Consider the following 19,409-nt stretch of genomic DNA (forward strand, 5'->3'; position numbering starts at 1 on the left):
TATAAAAACATACATAATGTGATAGCCTTTGTCTACAAAAGAAATAAAATGTCAGATATATACTGTATTTACTGATTTTTGAGAGCTTGTTTGGAGGTTCTAGCAAGGAGCACAACTACTTGTATATCCTTGACCAAAGACCAGTCCTCTCCTGTGGGGGGGCAGTGCGCAGCTTCGGGAGGAACACACATGGATAGGTGAGGGAGGAGGGGGACACCCGCCTAGCTAGCCAGATCAGCCGAATCAACCCTGGTGATCAATGGGGTAACAGATGTCACAGCCAGATTGGCCTCACATCCTATTTGCTGATTTTTGCAAGATGAAACACAGGAGGAATTAACCAATAACTAATACAAATGGCAACAAAAAAGCAACTCCTTCCATATTTAATCAATTTTTAATACTTATGATTATATATGCCAAAACACATTATACACACACACTTTTTATTTGAATAATCTTACTTGTTTTTACTTAAGCCATTTAACAATTAGTTTTCATTCCCTTAATGTGTTACATATGGAAAGGAAAAAGCAAGGCTGTCTTGAGATTTTTTTTAAATTTCATAAAATAAAAACTCAAAAAGAACCAAGACGGCAGCATAGGTAAATGTATGCTCTTGCTGCCTCCCTCAACCACATCAAAATTGCAACTAAAATACAGAACAACTATCATCCAGAACCATAGGAAAGCTGGCTGAGTGGGAGTACTACAACCAGAGAGGTAAAGAAGAAAGCACACTGAGATTGGTAGGAGGCGCAGAGGCGCGGAGGAGCGGAACGGGCTGGTCCGGCACCCCGGTGTGCCACTTTTTTTAATCGGGAGAGAGATCAGCTCTGCAGAGGCTTCCAGGTGGAGAGAGGGGTCCCAGCCCTACACCAGAGCCCCAGCCCAGGGTTCCAGAGCTGGGGAAAGGAGTCCCTACGTCCTTAAGAACTACGGACTGTAAAAACCAGTGTGGATTCAGACTGAGTGACACAGAGGCTGCTGGAGACCCAGCTGCTCCTCTTAAAAGGTGAACTGAATTTACAAGCTCCCACTTCCTCTGAGACCCAGTGCTGGGCGAGGCTCTGGGGGACCCAGACACATATGGGGAGAAACTGGACTGTCTAGCATCAGGGCAGGAACTCAGGGGCGGCTTTCTTCCAGATGGAGATGCTGGCAGCAGTCACTGTTCCCATGCTGGGACCTCCCTGGTGCAGGGCTGACTGGCAGCCATTTCTGTTTGCTCTGCCCTGGTAATATCCTTAAACGTCCCCCTACCAAATTTATAACCCCACCCAAGCTGTGGGCAGTGGCTTTTGCATATTAATGGTCTGTCCTTTCTTAAGCTAAAACTCTGTCAAACAAGTTGCAGCTGGGTCAAGGGGCCTCAAACCTATCAATAAAAGGCCCATGAACCAGCACCAGCACCAGCCTGACCTGCTTCACAGCTGGGCCTTGACTGGACACTTCCAAACTGATACAAAGAGGAGGAATCTTCAGATCTCTCTGTAGCTACTGCTGGTGGCCCCAGGCAGTGGCTGACTTAGCACCTCCCTGGACACCCAATAGCCAGTGTACCCAGTGGTCAGTGTGAGACCATACCAGATTACAACTCTTCACATCCATAAGTGACACACTCAAGGGGCAGACGCAGTGAGCACCAAAGCCCCACTGAAGCAAATCCTGCTCCATAACGGTGTCTCCTGCACAGCAGCTCTCCCACTGTAGTCACAGCTGGTTCCTACAGCCAACTAGCCTGGAGGTCAATTCCTCCCACTGACACCAACAGCAATCAAGGCTCAACTACAACAAAACTGTGTACACAGCTCACAAAGGGGTACAACAAGAGTATCCACCTCAGGTGACTGGGAAGGCTGAGCCACTGGGCCCTATAGGACACCTACTACACAAGGCTACTCTATCAACTCAAGGAGACTTAGCAGCTACCCAATACATAGAAACAAACACAGGGAAGCAGCCAAAATGTGGAGACAAAGAAACATGTCACAAATGAAAGAAAGCAAATTATTGGATATAGAGTTCAAAACCATGGTTATAAGATTACTCAAGTATCTTCTAGAAACCTCTGAGGAACTTAGTGAGAACTTCAAGTATCTTAGTGAGAATGCCAAAAAAATGGGAAAGGACCAATCAGAAATTGAGCATAAATGGCTGAAATAAAGAATAATATACAGGGATTCAACAGTAGACTAGAGGATCCCAAGAATCAAATCAATGATTTAAAATATGAAGAAGCAAAAAACACCCAACCATAAGAGCAAAAAGAATCCAAAAATATGAAGATAGTATAAGGAGCCTCTGGGACAACTTCAAGTGTACCAACAACCGAATTATGAGGGTGCCAGAAAAAGAGAGAGCAAGATACCGAAAACCTATTTGAAGAAATAATGACAGAAAACTTCCCTAGCCCTAGCTGGTTTGGCTCAGTGACATAGAGCGTTGGCTGCAAACTGAAGGGTCCCAGGTTCGATTCCTGTCAAGGACACATGCCTGGGTTGCAGGCTCGATCCCCAGTAGGGAGTATGCAGGAGGCAACTGATCAATGATTCTCTCTCATCATTGATGTTTATATTTTTCTCTACCTCTCCCTTCCTCTCTGAAATCAATAAAAATATATATATATATTAAAAAAAAAAAGAAAGAAAACTTCCCCTACCTGGTGAAAGAAATAGATTTACAAGTCCAGGAAGCACAGAGAACCCCAAACAAGAGGAATCCAAAGAGGACCACACCAAGACACATCATAATTAACACATTGTTTGCGGGTAGTTTTTATCGCGCGCTAACAGGTGGCACGGGCCATTTTTGCTAATTTTTGCGCAAATGGCAATGTTCAGTAAAATTACGATAACTTTAGTCTACGTATTTATACGTTACCCGCATTCTACCACTGGTCTATAAAAAACGTATTAATACGTGTCCCGCGCTCTACTACACTGGTAGAATGTATAAATACGTAAAATGTGTAAACACGTTTCCGGCATACAATGTGTTAAAATGCTAAGAGCAAAAGACAAAGAGAGAATCTTAAAAACAGCAAGAGAAAAACAGTTTGTTACCTACAAGGAAGTGCTGTACGACTGTCAGCTGATTTCTCAACAGAAACCATGCAGGCCAGAAGGGAGTGGCAAGAAATATTCAAAGTGATGAATAGCAAGGACCTACAACCAAGATCACTCTTCCCGGCAAAGCTATCATTTATTTAGAATTGAAGGTCAGATAAAGAGATTCATAGACAAGGTAAAGCTAAAGGAGTTCATCACCATCAAATCAGTATTATATGAAACTAGAGGCCCAATGCATGAAATTTGTGCAAGAGTAGGCCTTCCTTCTCCTGGCAGCCGGCACCAGCTTCCCTCTGGCATCCAGGACCCGGGCTTCCCTCCGGCCGCCGACAGGTACATGGGACCCGGGCTTCCCTCACAGCCCTGGCTTCGTCCAGAAGCTCATCCAGAAGGACATCCAGTCTAATTAGCATATTATGCTTTTATTATTATAGACTAGAGGCCCAGTGCACAAAAATTTGTGCACTCAGGGGAAGGGGGGGTCCCTCAGCCTGGCCTGTGCCCTCTCGCAGTCTGGGACCCCTCGGAAGATAACGCCCTGCTGGCTTAGGCCTGCTCATGGGTGGCAGAAGGCAGGCCCAATCCCTAGGTGCAGCCCCTGGTCGGGCTCAGAGCAGGGTCGATTGGGGTGTTGGGGCACTGCCCGCTGTCATGCACAGAGCAGGGAGGATTGGGAGGTTGCGATGCCACCCCCAGTCACTCTCAGGGTAGGGCCGATTGGGGGGTTGGGGCACTGCCCCGTCACACTCAAGGCAGGGTCGATGGGGAGGTTGCAGCACCACCCCCTGTCACGCACAGAGCAGGGCCAATCCGGGGGTTGGGGCGCTGCCCCCTGTCACTCACAGAGCAGGGCACCTCAGGGGGGTTGGGGCTCCTTACCCTGTCACGCACGGAGCAGGGTCGATCAGGGGGTTGGGGAGCTCCCCCCTATCACGCACAGAGCAGGGCCTATCAGGGGGCTGGGGAGCTCCCCCCTGTCACGCACAGAGCAGGGCCCATGAGGGGGTTGAGGAGCTCCCCCCTGTCACTCAGAGAGTAGGGCTGATAGGGGAGTTGGGGCGCCGCCCCCTGTCACACACAGAGCAGGGCGGATCAGGGGGTTGGTGTGCCGCCACTGCCACACTCAGGGCAGGGCCGATGGGGAGGTTATGGCTCTACCCCATCACAGGCAGAGCAGGACCCATGGGGGAGGAGGGGGATTGTGGCGCCGCCCTCTATCACCCACAGAGCAGGGCCGAGCAAGGGGTTGGGGCACCGCCACTCTCACACTCAGGGCAGGGCCGATGGGGAGGTTATGGCTCTACCCTGTCACACACAGAGCAGGGCCCGTGGGGGGGGGGGGGCGGGTTGGGGCGCCGCACCCTGTCACACACAGAGCCACAGGGCGATCAGAGGTTGGGGAGCTCCCCCGTATCAGGCACAGAGCAGGGCTGATCAGGAGGTTGGGGCGCCTTCCCCTGTCACAAACAGAGCAGGGCAGAGAGGGAGGTTGTGGCCCCGCCCCCTGTCACACACAGAGCTGCAGGGCGATCAGGGGGTTTGGGCGCTGCCCCCTGTCACGCTGATCCCGGTGCCAGGAGGCCTCTCAGCTCCGCTGAACCCGGTGCTGGGAGGCATATTACCCTTTTACTATATAGGGTAGAGGCCTGGTGCATGGGTGGGGCTGCCTGGTTTGCCGTGAAGGGTGTCCTGGATCAGGGTGGGGGTCCCCACTGGGGTGCTTGCCAGCCTGGGTGAGGGGATGATGGCTGTTTGCAGCTGGTCACACACCCTTCAGGGTGGGGGTCCCCACTGGGGTGCCTGGCCAGTCTGGGTGAGGGGCTGAGGACTGTTTTCAGGCTGGCGGGTGACAGAAGCTCCCAACTACTCCTTTTTTTCGTTTTGTTTTTTGTTTTTTTTTAATTCTGGGCCAGCTTTAGCTCTGAGGCTCCAGCTCTTAGGCCTCTGCTGCTGAAAGTAGGTATCTGGTTTGTTTCGGTTCGAAACAATGTATAACTCCAGCTCTGACTCCAGCTCTGAGATCCCAGCTCACTGAAAGCTGGTTTCTGGAGTTTTTCTTAGCTTCTATATTTGTTAAAATGTTTCAAACTGCAGGCTCAGAGGCCGGCAAGGCAGGCGGGGAACGATGGTTTCCTTCGTCACTGAAGCAAGCAAGCCTCATGTTAATTTCAAGCTGCCTGGCTGCCGGCTGCCATCTTGGCTGACAGTTAATTTGCATATTGCCCTGATTAGCCAATGGGAAGGGTAGCGGTCGTATGCCGATTACCATGTTTCTCTTTTATTAGATAGGATGCTGAAGTGTATTCTTTAAGAAGAGGAAGAAGAAAAAGGTAAAGATAAAAAAATTTGAACAATATGACAACAAATCCTTATCTATGAACAAGTGAATCTCAAAATAAAATGAATAAAAAATCTGATGAACAGAATAAACTGGTGAATGAAACAGAATCAGGGACATGGAAATGAAACAGACTCACGATTCTCAGACGGTAGAGGGTTGGAGGGGAGGTGCAGGAAGAGATTAGACAAAGATCTTATATGCATGTATGCATTACCTATGAACACAGACAATAGGGCGGTGAGGGCCTGGGGTGGGGTGGAAACTGGGTGGAGGAGAGCTATGGGGGGTGGGAAGGACATCTGTAATAATCTCAACAATAGAGATTAATTAAAAATAAAATAGTCCTGCCCTGGCCGGTTTGGCTCAGTGGATGGAGCATCGGCCTGTGGACTGAAGGGTCCCAGATTCGATTCTGGTCAAGGGCATGTACCTTGGTTGCAGGCACAACCCCAGTAGGAGGTGTGCAGGAGGCAGCTGATCGATGTTTCTCTCTCATCGATGTTTCTAACTCTATCCCTCTCCCTTCCTCTCTGTAAAAAAATCAATAAAATATATATTTTTTAAAAATAGCCCTAACTGGTTTGGCTCAGTGAATAGAGCGTCGGCCTGTGGACTGAAGGGTCCCAGGTTCGTTTCCAGTCAAGGCCATCCATGCACCTTGGTTGCTGGCACAACCCCAGTAGGGAGTGTGCAGGGGGCAGCTGAATTGATGTTTCTCTCTCATCAATGTTTCTAACTCTCTATCCCTTTCCCTCTCCCTTCCTCTCTGTAAAAAATCAATGAAATATATTTTAAAAAATAAAATAAAATAATAAAAACTAAAAATCACTACATTACCATGCGTTTTACCATATTCCACATCTGCTTAGCTTTTACTGAGACTATAAAACACAGTGTGATTGTACTTTAATTATACCGATCTGAAATGATTACTAATATTATATTAATAAAATTTCATGTAAAGGCAAAAATTCAAATAGTGAATCTCCACAGGTAAAAATTCATTAAGAATTTTACAATTTCAATACTGGCTAGCTCGGTGAATTTTAAACTATGTTTCTGCAATTGCAATTAATTGTAACTAATGCATATTAAGCATTCAAAAAGTAGTAGGTATTATGTCAAAAATTATACTTTTTAGAAATTGTACTACAAATAACTGAGGATTTGTAGTCAAATATACAAAAAGTTTCAAAATGCTACAAGTAATGTTGACATTTCTTTCTCTTCTAAAAGCTGGCTGACATTATATACAGACATGGACACCTGAATCACTGACTAGTATCTAGGGGTCAGTTCAAGGTGGAGCTTGGCACATTACTGCTTATTTTCTCATTAAATACTTGAAGCAGCCAAGTCACAAATAGAGATGAGCTTTAACTTCCTGAACATGAATCAAGAAATGTACTAGTATTTGTTCTATCATGCCTAAATAGTAAGCCCACCTTTCAGTTCAATGGATAAAACATAATTTGTTGATTTTAAGACATCATCTGTACACTGCAGTGTCTTCACCACCCAAAGTCAAGTCTTCTTCTGTCACCATACATTTGGCTCCCTTTATCCTCTTTCACCTCCCCCCACCCCTTTTTCCCTCTAGTAACCACCATACTGCTGTCTGGGTCATGAGTTTTTGTTTATTTGTCTAATTTGTTCATTTGTTTGAATGAAATCATATGGTTCTTGACTCTTTCCATCAGACTTATTTCACCTACCATGATATTTTCAAGGTGTATCCATGTTATTGCAAATGGCAGTATTTAATCTTTTTCATTTACTTTTTTTTCACATTAGCTATAGCTAGAAGGACTATGGAATACCTCATGAACTTCAGGTACAATACTATTGACACATTTTGAATGCATAAAGCCTCCAAAGAAAAGAAATACTTACCCAACTTGTGCTACTTCCTTGAGTTTTGGTAAAGAGTAAAGATGAACCCTGCAACACAGCCCACGAAGACAACCAGTTCTTCCTGTAATTATAAAGATGACCAATTAAAGTTCAATTCCCTAGTTTTTCCAACCAAACTTTAAAAATGAAACACTACTTAGTGGTTATCAATGTTGTCAAAATTTACAGTCATTATTGATACTCTAATTGTTTTTATTAGGGATATAAAGCTAATGAAAATTACAATAATTTCATTATCCCAACCTGACCATACAGGCCCCAAAATAAATGAAGTTAGAGATATAGTTTATCAGAATAACTATGTATCTAATTTTGCTTATAGGGTACTAATTACAGGACTCTGAATATAGAAATATATAAAGGAAAACCCATTTATTCTCATTCAATTCATACTCCAGAGGTAACCATTGTTTACCTTATAAGGGAATTCAATCGCTGACAGGTTAAAGTAAAATGTTAAATATGTCTACTACAGAAAAATATTAAGACTTACCATACAGCCAAACATGTGGCCAGTTTTGTGAAAACTCTACAGGCACTCAAAAAAAAGGTTTATTCTCCATTTTCAGAGTGTAGAATTTAATATCAATCAATCAGACCTACATTATTATTTTATTTATTTTTATATCTACTTAAACTTCAAGGATTAAGAAAAGGGAAATAAAGTTCACTACTACTTAGTCAACTAATATTTGACAAGAATACTCAATGGAAAAAAATAATTTTCAAAAAATGGTGCTGGGATACTTGAATATTCATACTTAAAAGAATGAAGCTAAATCCATAGCTTACACTACTCACAAATATTCACTCAAAATAGATTAAAGACCTAAATGTAGGACCTAAAACCATGAAACTTCTAGACAAAAACATAGAATAAAGCTCCCTGACGTGAGTCTTGGTAATAATTTTTAAAAATATGACACTTAAAGCACAAGCAACAAAATAAAAAAGTGGGACATCAAAAAAGCTCTACATAGTGAAAGAAACTATCAACAAAGTGAAAATACAACCTACAGAATGGGGGAAAATTTACAAACCAGATTCCTGATAAGGGGTTAATATCCAAAATGTATAAAGAACTCACATAACTCAACAGCAAAAGCCCATATAACCAAATAAAAAAAAAATGGGCAAAAGACCTAAATAGACATTTCTTCAAAGAAGATATACTAAAAGCTAACAGGCACATGACAAGATGCTCAACTAGTCATTAGGAATATTGCAAATTAAAACCACAATGCGATATCACCTCAGACCTGTTAAATGGTCATCATCAAAAGATAAGAAGAAACAACCTGACTGGTTTGGCTCAGTGGATAGAGCGTCGGCCTGCGGACTCAAGGGTCCCAGGTTTGATTCCAGTCAAGGGCATGTACCTTGGTTGCAGGCGCATCCCCAGTGGGGAGTGTGCAGGAGGCAGCTGATCGATGTTTCTCTCTCATCGATGTTCTTAACTCTCTATCCCTCTCCCTTCCTCTCTGTAAAAAATCAATAAAATATAAAATAAACAAATAAATAAGTGAAAGATAAGAAGAAACAAAATGTGGAGAAAAGAAACCTTGTGCACTGCTGGTGGGATTGTAAATTAGTGCAGCCACTATGCAAAACAGTATGGAGGTTCCTCAAAAAACTAAATAGAGAATTACCTTATGACCCAGCAATTCCACTTCTGGGCATGTATCCAAAAGAAACAAAAGCACTAACTCAAAAAGATATTTGCTCCTTCATGTTCATAGCAGCATAATTTACAATTGCCCAGACAAGGAAACAACCTAAGTGTCTCCTGATGGATCAATGAATAAAGAAGTTGTAGTTTATATACATATAATGGCATATTATTCAACCATAAAAAATAAAAGGAAATCCTGTCATTTTTGACAACATGGATAGACCTTGAAGGCATTATGCTAAGTGAAATAAGTCAGACAGAGAAAGACAAATACTATATGATCTCACTTATATGTGGAATTTTATAAGCAAAACAAAACTCATAGAAAAAGAGGCAGAAGGTGAGGAGGAAACTGGCCTTGCAGAACTTGTTATCTAAATGCAGAGGCCAAGGAACTGTGAACAATGCACTGCCCTGCAAGGGGTGGGGGGTGGGGGTGGTCAGGGAAGGGGAGGGTTGTTATGCTGGTGCCAGGACAGACCATAGGATGTGGCCTGACACCTGGGGGCCTTCCTACAGGGCCACGATGGGGGGGGAGGGGGGGGCGGCGCATATCTGCAAGACAAAGACCCCAGCGGGATATATATAGACAGGCTCTCTGCATGTTTCTTCACTCTGATTTGGAAATTATTCCTGGAGTCCACTAGTGGTAATAAATAGGGTCCCTCCCTTTCTCTAGGAAGCGTGCTTGGTATTTCTTTGGTCTTCTGTAACAAAGGTAAGGGGAGGAAGGTGGTCAAAATATACAAACTCACAGTAATAATACAAGTAAGTACTAGGCATATAATACAACATGACAACTATGAGTAAATCATATGAGTTCTCATCATAAGGAGAAATATTTTCCCTTTTTCTTTTCTTCTTTTTTTGTTTATTGTATCTATACGAGAAGATGGATGTTAGCTGAACCTATTATGGTAATCATTTCACAATATATGTAAACCAAACCATCTTGCTGTATGCCTTAAACTTAATACAGTGATGTATGAAAATTATTTCTCAATAAAACAGAGGGAGAAAGACAAATATTCTAAATTTCAAAAACAGTTTAGGGGGGCGGCCCTAGCTGGCTTGGCTCAGTGGATAGAGCCTGCGGACTGAAGGGTCCCTGGTTCGATTCCGGCCAAGGGCAAATGCCTGGGTTGCAGGCTCCGTCCCCAGTGTGGGGTGTGCAGGAGGCAGCCAATCAATGATTCTCTCTCATCATTGATGTTTCTATCTCTCTCCTTCTCCCTTCCTCTCTGAAATCAATAAAGAAATTAAAAAAAAAAAAGTTTAGGGGGGGATGGAAGATATCTGTAATAGTGTCAAGAATAAAAACAAATTAGGAATAAAAGTTTACTATATCCAAGTTTCTATCTATTTATCTTTTTATTTCCTGTTCTTTTTGCCTAAGGATCTTCATGCATTTGGTGAATGGCTGTTCTTAATGATTAAGATTCATAGTGGATTTATTCACTGTGCTTTATCATTTAAAAGTACTAATCTTTGTGATGCTTAATGCTTTTAGCCTGAATTGAACTTGTCTGCTATCAAGATCCCTATTCCTGATCTTTGCATATCTTTGAAAAGCTTTTCTTTTTTTAACTTTTGTGAATCATTTTTAGATGTCTCTTTTATATATAATATTTAGTTGGGTTTTGATTTGTGCTTCAGTCTGAGCACCTTTTACTTTCAATAAATGAGTATAGTTGATTTACATTTGTTGAAATTGTGATATGATAGATATGTTTGGTGCTTGTTCTGTCATTTTATTTTCATTTTGTTTTACTATTTTGTTTTGTATGGATGTCTTAAAATATTTCATAATTTATTATTTGTAATTTTTTAATATTCGATCTCTGTCCTTAGATAATATCTACTGATTCCCTACATTGAAAAATAGTAAAATATATTTCCACTTTAAATAAACTTCAGCTTAATTTTCAAAATAAAAATACTATAGAAGTAATAAATATATATGTGAGAACAAATATAGAAATCTGAACACAATTAACAATAGCTGCTTTAAGGACTAAAGCACTTCTTTGAATGAGTTGCAAGCAGAATTAATCACATTTATTTTTTCATGGAACCCAATTTTTTGCCAGGAAAAAAACAAACAAACCACAAAAAACGATTGATGGGCACACTCTGGTTACTTAGACTTGATTATCTGGCAAGTAGACATTATCTCAAAAATAAATCTCTTTCATTTCAAAGACAATAAATGTGTTTGAAATGACATGTTTACTGACATGTTAGATGTACAAGGTAGATTCAGGAATAAAAGTAGCACTCAAGATCTAATTGTGAGCATTCACTGGATACTGGAGTGCCGCAAAGAATTTCAGAAAAAGGTTAGTCTTATGTTTTGTAGACTACAGTAAAGTCTTTGTGACCATCATGAAAAGCTCTGGGCTGCTCTGAAAGCAATGGGCGTGCCTCAGCACTTGATTGTCCTAATGTGTAACCTGTACTATGGACAGGAAGTTGCTGTCACAGAATATGGAAACAGAATGGTTTCCTATAGGCAAAGGTGTCAGACCAGGGAGCATTTCATTTCCCTATTTGTTTAATTTATACATATAACATATCATACAAAGAACTGGGCTAGATTCAGAGGAAGGAGTAAAAATTGATGAAAGAAATATCAATGACTTAAGATATCAGTAACCTAAGATATGCAGATGACACCATCTTACTGGTGGAAAGTAGCAATGACTTGAAACTTCTGATGAAAGTCAAAGAAGAAAATGCCAAAGCAGAACTGCATTTGAATATTAAAAAGACAAAAATCGTGACTACAGAAGAAATATACACCTTTAACCTAGACAATGAAGAAATTGATATTGTTAAAGATTTTGCTTACCTTGGTTCAGTCATCAATTCCAATGGAGACTGCAGCCAAGAAATGAAAAGAAGGCTGAGACTAGGAAGGGCAGCAAATGAAGAATTAGGAAAGATCACGAAGAGCAAGGCTATGTCATTAGAGACCAAGATTTAAGGTCATCTACACCCTCGTATTTCCAAATACTATGTACTGATGTGAAAGTGGGACACAGTGAAGAAGGCTGAGAGGAAAAAAGTGATTCACTTGAAACATGGTGTTGAAGGAGAGCTCTAAGCATACCCTGGACCACCAGAAGGATGAACAAGTGGATCCTAGAGCAAATTAAGCCTGAGACATTGCTGGATGCAAAAATCACAAAACTAAAACTGTCCTGCTTCGAGCACATCATGAGAAGACAGGGTTCACTGGAAAAGACAACAATGCTGGAAAAGGTAGAAGACCACAGGTAAGGGGAAGACAAAATATGAGATGCACTGACTCCATAAAAGAAGCCATAGGCATGAGTATACATGAGCTGAACAAGGCTGTTGTGGACAGGACATGATGGGTATCACTCATTCATCTTTGGTGGCTAGGAGTTGGAGCTGACTCAATGGCACATAACACACATTAAAAAATTAAAATTTCAAAAAGGAAGATTTTGGAAAACTTGGCATATCTGCTTCTGTGAAGTTGTCAATTTTCCATCACTTAGTGACTATTCTGATTTGTGATTCTTTGATATAATAAAATAAAGTGTCAACATTTGAAATCAGTAAACTTAAACCAGTATTTTCCAAATGACCTACAAGATGCTATAAAATTATGCACGGGTAAAGATTCATTTAAAGTGCAACACAGACCCATGAATTTTCATGGTTTTTCAGCCTGAGAAGGCTATTAAAATATTCTTCCCTTTTCAACTTTATCTGTGTAAAGAAAGATTTTCTTCATATACTTCAACCAAAATAAAGTCACAGCAAACTGACTACCAGCAGATAGGATAATCTAGCTATATTCCATTAAGATATTAAAGATTTGTGAAAATGTAAACAATATAATGCTTCTCATGGAAATTTTTTTTTGTATTGGAAAATACAGGGGGTTTTCTTCAGAAAAATGTTATTCATGTTAACATGTAACAGGTCATTAGCTTTAAAAGTTAATAAATATTCTTAAATTTTGTTTTAATTTCTCACAGTAAGTAACAATAAACTATATAAACGTAAGTTATTTACAGTAATTAATGGCTTTTAAGAGTTTAAAAGGTCCCTCAGATCAAAATATATGAGGACCACTAATATACTGGAAATGCAAAGACTATTTTGTTCAACTCTATGTAAATTTGATGATAAAATGGATGATATTCTTAGAAAAATATAAATCAACAAAAGTATTCCCCAAAAAAGTAGAAAATTTATAAGACTATCACAGTTAAAACAACAATAAAAACCAAGTGGCCAAAGAATTATTTTTACTAACTACAGTCAAAAGAGAAAAATAAAGACCCAATTTACAAGTGATTTGTACTGAAGAACAGTTTAAGGAACAGACAGCTGCAGTATTTGTAACGCTATTTTCAAGCACTAAAAACTTCCAATACTAATATTGGACAAAGAAAGTTCAATATAAACAGAGATTTGCTTGCTCATCAACATAGATTTGAAAGCTCAACTACATGTAGATTTTAAACCTTCCTTAAACAACAGACTGATCTCATTTGGACTATAAAATCATAGCATTTTACAAATTTTTAAAAACTGGAGAAAATGCAACTTAGTTTACAAAGACATCAACCAAACAAGCAAACAACTCAAGAGAAAAACTAAGGTAAGAACTGACAATTCAACAATAAAAATACACATGACTTATGACACTCTTCCCCCCACCCACACACACACAAAGACAAATAAAGAATACCATTTTCTCTCTAATCTCTTTAAGCAAAGATCAAAGAATTTGACAACATATTAAACTGCAACGGTGTGGAGAAATCCACTGCTACTGAGAAGTATGGACTGATTCAATGCTTTAGAGAATAATTTGGAACACTATGAAGATGACCATTGAATATGGCCTAGCAATTCCACTTTTATAAAATTTACTAGTAGCCCAGTGCACGAAATTCGTGCACATTAAAAGGGAACCAATTAGCGGAAATATTTTAATATTGCTATATGCCCTTTCTCTATAATAGAAGTGTGAGAGATGAAAGGAAATTAGTAAAATGTATATGAAAATAATATATAAATTTAATAATAAATAAACAGTAACAAAGGATATAACAACAGAGGCATGATATAAAAATGACAAAAACATGATATGAAAACAACAAAAACATGATATAAAAACAACAAAAACATGATATAAAAACAACAGTGATGCAAACAATGACTGATAAAGTGATTAAACTTATTCTAATATCTCCCTGTACACCAGATGAAGAGTGAAAACACTTTCAGAGTGCTTGACTAATTTCCCTTGTGATGAAGTATGTAGAACTTTAACTTTAACGTCACATTCTCTTTGAACTCGAGAGAAAGCAACATGTAACTGACCATGTGCGAAAACAGGTTCAGGTAGGAATATGCCTACTCTGTGCGAAAACAGGTTCAGGTAGGAATATGCCTACTCTGTCTAGAGTTTGTCGTTGTGATTTATTAATAGTCATCACAAATGCTGGCATCACGGGAAACTGTCATTGAATCAATTTAAATGGGAGGCCAGTGTCAGATGGAGACAAATCAATTTCTGGAATCAGAACAACCTCTCCCTCTGCAGATCCTGTTAATACTTCAGCTTCGATAATATTAGGTCATAATCTTTTGATAATAAATCTGGTACCATTACAAGGACCCCATTTACTATTAAGATTTCTTAAGAGCATGATGATTGCACCCACTTTCAATTTTAATTTATGACACAGCATTCCCGAAGGAGTAATACTATTAAAAAATTCGATGGGAAAATTTTCTTTTTCAGCATCATCTGTGGAATCAATGGAATCATCACTCAAATATGTGCAAAAATCTCCATCAAGTATATCCAAAATTTCTTCATTTAATTTTTGAATGTGATCATTTTTTGGACAAAGAATTGCACGTATAGGTATATTTTTAATATTATCTGTAGACATAGTATTTCCAAAGGTAGCTTTAATAATAGATGCATTACAAATCATTTCACAGGGGATTTCAATAATATCCATTCCTAAATGAAAACTGCTATCAAGTTTGCCATCTCCAAGTTTTACTAACAATTCACTATAAGCAGAATCCTCTGATCTCATATTTGTTGTAAGAGACAACTTTCTGAAACATCCCCAAACATTGCAGTACTTTAAACTTGTTTGTACTATGGCCGATCACATAGCATGAGGTACAATACTGAGACATTGTCGAAAATCCCCTCCAAGAAGGAGAACTTTCCCACCAAATACAACATTCAAATTTCTCTTAGTAATCTGTCTATGGCATTTATAGCATGACTGGATGCCATGGTGCATTCATCAATAATGAGAAGTTGGGCCTTTTTAACAGTTTTAGCAACTTCACTATTTATATCAAGTCTAGAAATTGAAGTTTCACTTAGTGCAGTGGTTCTCAACCTTCCTAATGCCATGACCCTTTAATACAGTTCCTCATGTTGTGGTGACCCCCAATTTCATTGTTACAAATTGAACATAATTAAAGCATAGTGATTAATCACAAAAACAATATATGTAATTATATATGTGTTTTCTGATGGTCTTAGGCGACCCCTGTGAAAGGGTCATTCGACCCCCAAAGGGGTTGCGACCCACAGGTTGAGAACCGCTGATTTAGTGGAATGGGTAATTTATATTGGGAATGAAAGGTGCTTCCACTAAGAAGTAAAATTGCAGCAATTCCTGTAGATGCTGTGGGTAAAACAGTACTACCATGACCTCTAATATAATGTATTAAAACTTTATAAAGATATGCCTCCACGCTCCAAGGGCCAGTTCCTGCCTCAAACCTCGCCCTCCCAGGAAACAGCCCGGGGAGGGCGCAGCCCTTGGCAATGTGACCCAGGACTCAGTGCCTCTATGCTCCGAAAGCCGGTTCCTGCCTCAAACCTTGCCCTTACCGGAAATAGCTCAGGAAGGGCACAGCTGTGGCTAAGAGGACCGAGGACTCAGTGCATCTATGCCCCGAGGGCGGGTTCCTGCCTGAAACCTCGCCGCCCTTGCGGGAAACAGCTCAGGAGGGTGCAGCCGTTTCCAAGACAACCCCTGCAGGACTGACTTCCTTCCGGCTGGTCCAGCCTCGGTCGCGATGTTACACCCAGGGGTTTTATATAAATAAGATTCTATAGGCCTATTTATATACTTATAAAATAAACTAAGCAAGACACTAGGTATAATTTTGTTTATAATAGCAACAAAATGTAAACATCATAAATATCTACCAATAGATAGGCATATTTACATAACTGCAAATAATGAATAGTTCAATGAACTGTGATATAGCCATACAGTATGTAACTATGCAGCAGTCACAAATAATGTGGCAGCTCTGAATGCAATGAAATGAAACCATGTCCAAGATAAACTGTCAAAAGATTGTACTTAAAAATTAATCTATGCACATACAAATATATATTTATTTTCTCTGAAGGAAAATACTACATCTCATTAGATTTAGCTTGTTGCCTCTGGGGAGAGGAACTGATGGCTGGGTGACTAACTTTTGATTAAATATTGTGTATACCTTTGGTTTTTTGTCATGTGCATTTATTACTTACTAAAAAATTTTTAATAAAGCTAATCCTTGCTCAGAATCCTCTGCCTTTTCACGTCTAATTTAATTTCACCTTAATATGTTGAGACAATGAAAAAATTTCATACATTTCATGACAATAATACATACATTATATTAGAAAATATATTATTTGAAATTATTATATAGACTTTTTAAACATTTCTACTAGCATATAATTCATGTTTTCTTTATTTCAATCAGATGAAACATATCAGAACATTTATTATTTGTGTACTTACCGAACCTTTTTTCCATTTTCAGTAATTTTTGTTACATTTAATAATCCATATTTCTCTTGACCCTATGGAACAGAGTAATATATATATCATTCATATAGACAATGAAGTCCAAACCTTTACATATGACTGGATCAAAATAATTGATACTCTAAAAATTAGCTTAAAAGAAACGATTAATTTGTATGTATTGTGTTTAGTTCTTTTTAACACCTTGTGACCAGTCACAAGTATACTCGTGTTTCCGTGTCCAAACATTGCTGACCCATCAGAAGTTAACTCAGGTTTTTTCTCAACTCATTAGTATTTTCAGAGATGTGACAAACAATATATCTAATTCTTTAAAATACATCGAATTCTTTTTAAAATACCACATTGCAGCAGAGAAGACCATTTAAGTAAATTATGTGCAGATACTTTATCTGTCAGACTTTGGTAGTCAGCTGGAAGATAGTACTTTGTCAGAAGATAGTAATGAGTCTGACATTAGACCATCATGAAGGCAAGAGAGAAATGTGATAGTATCTGACAGTGAAAGTGATTCTGAAGAAGAATGAGCAGAAAAAGATATTTTACCAGCCCTGGAGGATTTTATAAATGTTTCAGATGTAACTGTTCAATCTGAAAACCCACAAAATATAAGTAAGTTTTTTTAAAAAAAAATTTTTTTTGTTGTAGTTAATCCTCACCCGAGGATATTTTTCCATTGATTTTTAGAGAGAGCAGGAGGGAGGGAGAGAGACAGAGAGAGAGAAACATCAATGTAGGAGAGACACATCAATTGGTTGCCTCCTGCACATGCCCCAATCAGAGTCAGGGATCGAGACTGCAACCAAGGTACATGTCCTTGACTGGAATCAAACCCAGGATCCTTTAGTCCATGGGCCAACACTCTATCCACTGAGCCAAACTGGCTAGGTCCCAATTTATTTTTTGATTTCACTACTTCTCAAATCAATTTATACCATCAACAAATGGAAAAATACCACAAAACCTCTGCTAAAGCTTCACCATAGACAGACGTTACTTATATTGATAGATACTAGTATAAAGAAGTTTCTTGGTTTAATTATATTGATGGAACTAACAAAGAAGTCAGAATACTGGTCAACCAATCCCTTACTTGAATCACCCATCTTTCTTTCCCTTCCTTCCTTCCTTCCTTCCTTCCTTCCTTCCTTCCTTCCTTCCTTCCTTCCTTCTCTCTCTCTCTCTCTCTCTCTCTCTCTCTCTCTCTCTCTCTCTTTCTTCCCTTCCCTTCCCTCCCCTCCCTTTTCCCTCCCCCCTCCCCTTCTTTCTTTCTTTCTTTCCTTCCTTCCTTCCTTCCTTCTTCCCCTCCCCTTCTTTCTTCTTTTTTCTTTTCTTTTCTCTTCTCTTTCTTTTTCTTTCTTTCTTTCTTTCTTTCTTTCTTTCTTTCTTTCTTTCTTTCTTTCTTTCTTTCTTTCTCTCTTCTCTCTCTCTCTCTTTCCTTCCTTCCTTCTTTCCTTCCTTCTTCCCCTCCCCTCCCCTTCTTTCTTTTCTTTTCTTTCTTTCTTTCTTTCTTTCTTTCTTTCTTTCTTTCTTTCTTTCTTTCGAGAAATATTCTATGTTCTTTTTATTTTTAATTGATTTCAGAGAGGAAGGGAGAGGGAGAGTTAGAAACGTCAATGATGAGAGAAAATCACTGATTGGCTGCCTACTGCACGCCCCCTACTGGGGATTAAGCCCACAACCTAGGCATGTGCCCTTGACCGGAATTGAACCTGGGACCCTTCAGTCTGCAGGCCAACACTCTATCCACTGAGCCAAACCGGTTAGGGTGAATTACCCGTATTTCTAAAAACTATGACTGGAGAGAGGTTCAAGCAAATACTTACATTCTGTCATCTGAATGACAATTCACAAACAACATGTAACACAGACCATCTTTACAAAGTTAGACCTCTTTTGGATCACTTTATTTAGAAATTTAAATCTTTATATATACCAAAACAGCAGTTATCACTCGAAACAATGATTCCATGGAGAGGACGCATCAGATTCAAGACATATAATCCAGCAAAAATAAAACATGGAATTTTAGTAAGAATGCTTTGTGAAAGTAAAGAGTGGTTGTATTTGTAACTTCAAGATATATAATACAGAGGGTGGGTGGATGGGAAAAGATCAACCAAAGAACTTGTAAGTATATATGCATAACCCATGGACACAGATAATAGGGTGGTAAAGGCCTGGGGTGGGGGGTGGGGGCAGGCTAGAAGATGTAAATGGGGGGAAATAGGAGACATATGTAATCCTTTCAACAATAAAGATTTTTTAAAAAGATATATAATATAGGGAAAGGCAAAAAGTTACAACGGACTATATTATCCGTCGTATAGCCTTTTTATATCTTGGCATCATATTTATCAAGATAATTAGTACAATAGCATATCTACAGCTGAGCTATTATTGAAGAATAAAACACTAGTCTGTGAATAATAAGGGAAACCGTAGGTTGCCAAAACTACTAAAGGAAAAGCAGCCAGCTACACAGGAAAGTTCTGCCTTGAAATAGCCAGTCCAGCAAGGTGTTAAAAATATCACTTTTTTTTTCTTGCTTA

General features: G+C 39.5%; 1 protein-coding gene across 1 annotated transcript in view; it reads right to left on the reverse strand.

The window, feature by feature from the left end:
• ARHGAP12 (Rho GTPase activating protein 12) overlaps positions 1-19,409 on the reverse strand; it is a 199,316-nt gene that overhangs the window by 19,558 nt on the left and 160,349 nt on the right. The window contains exons 9-10 of the mRNA XM_081100731.1: positions 16,831-16,892; positions 7,306-7,387 (exon numbers count right to left, since the gene is read on the reverse strand). Coding sequence (XP_080956857.1) covers positions 7,306-7,387; positions 16,831-16,892 — 144 coding nt within the window. The remainder of the gene's footprint in view (positions 1-7,305; positions 7,388-16,830; positions 16,893-19,409) is intronic.

The sequence above is a fragment of the Myotis nattereri genome (assembly GCF_964212035.1).
Source record: "Myotis nattereri genome assembly, chromosome: 1".
NCBI classification, from domain to species: Eukaryota; Metazoa; Chordata; class Mammalia; order Chiroptera; family Vespertilionidae; genus Myotis; species Myotis nattereri.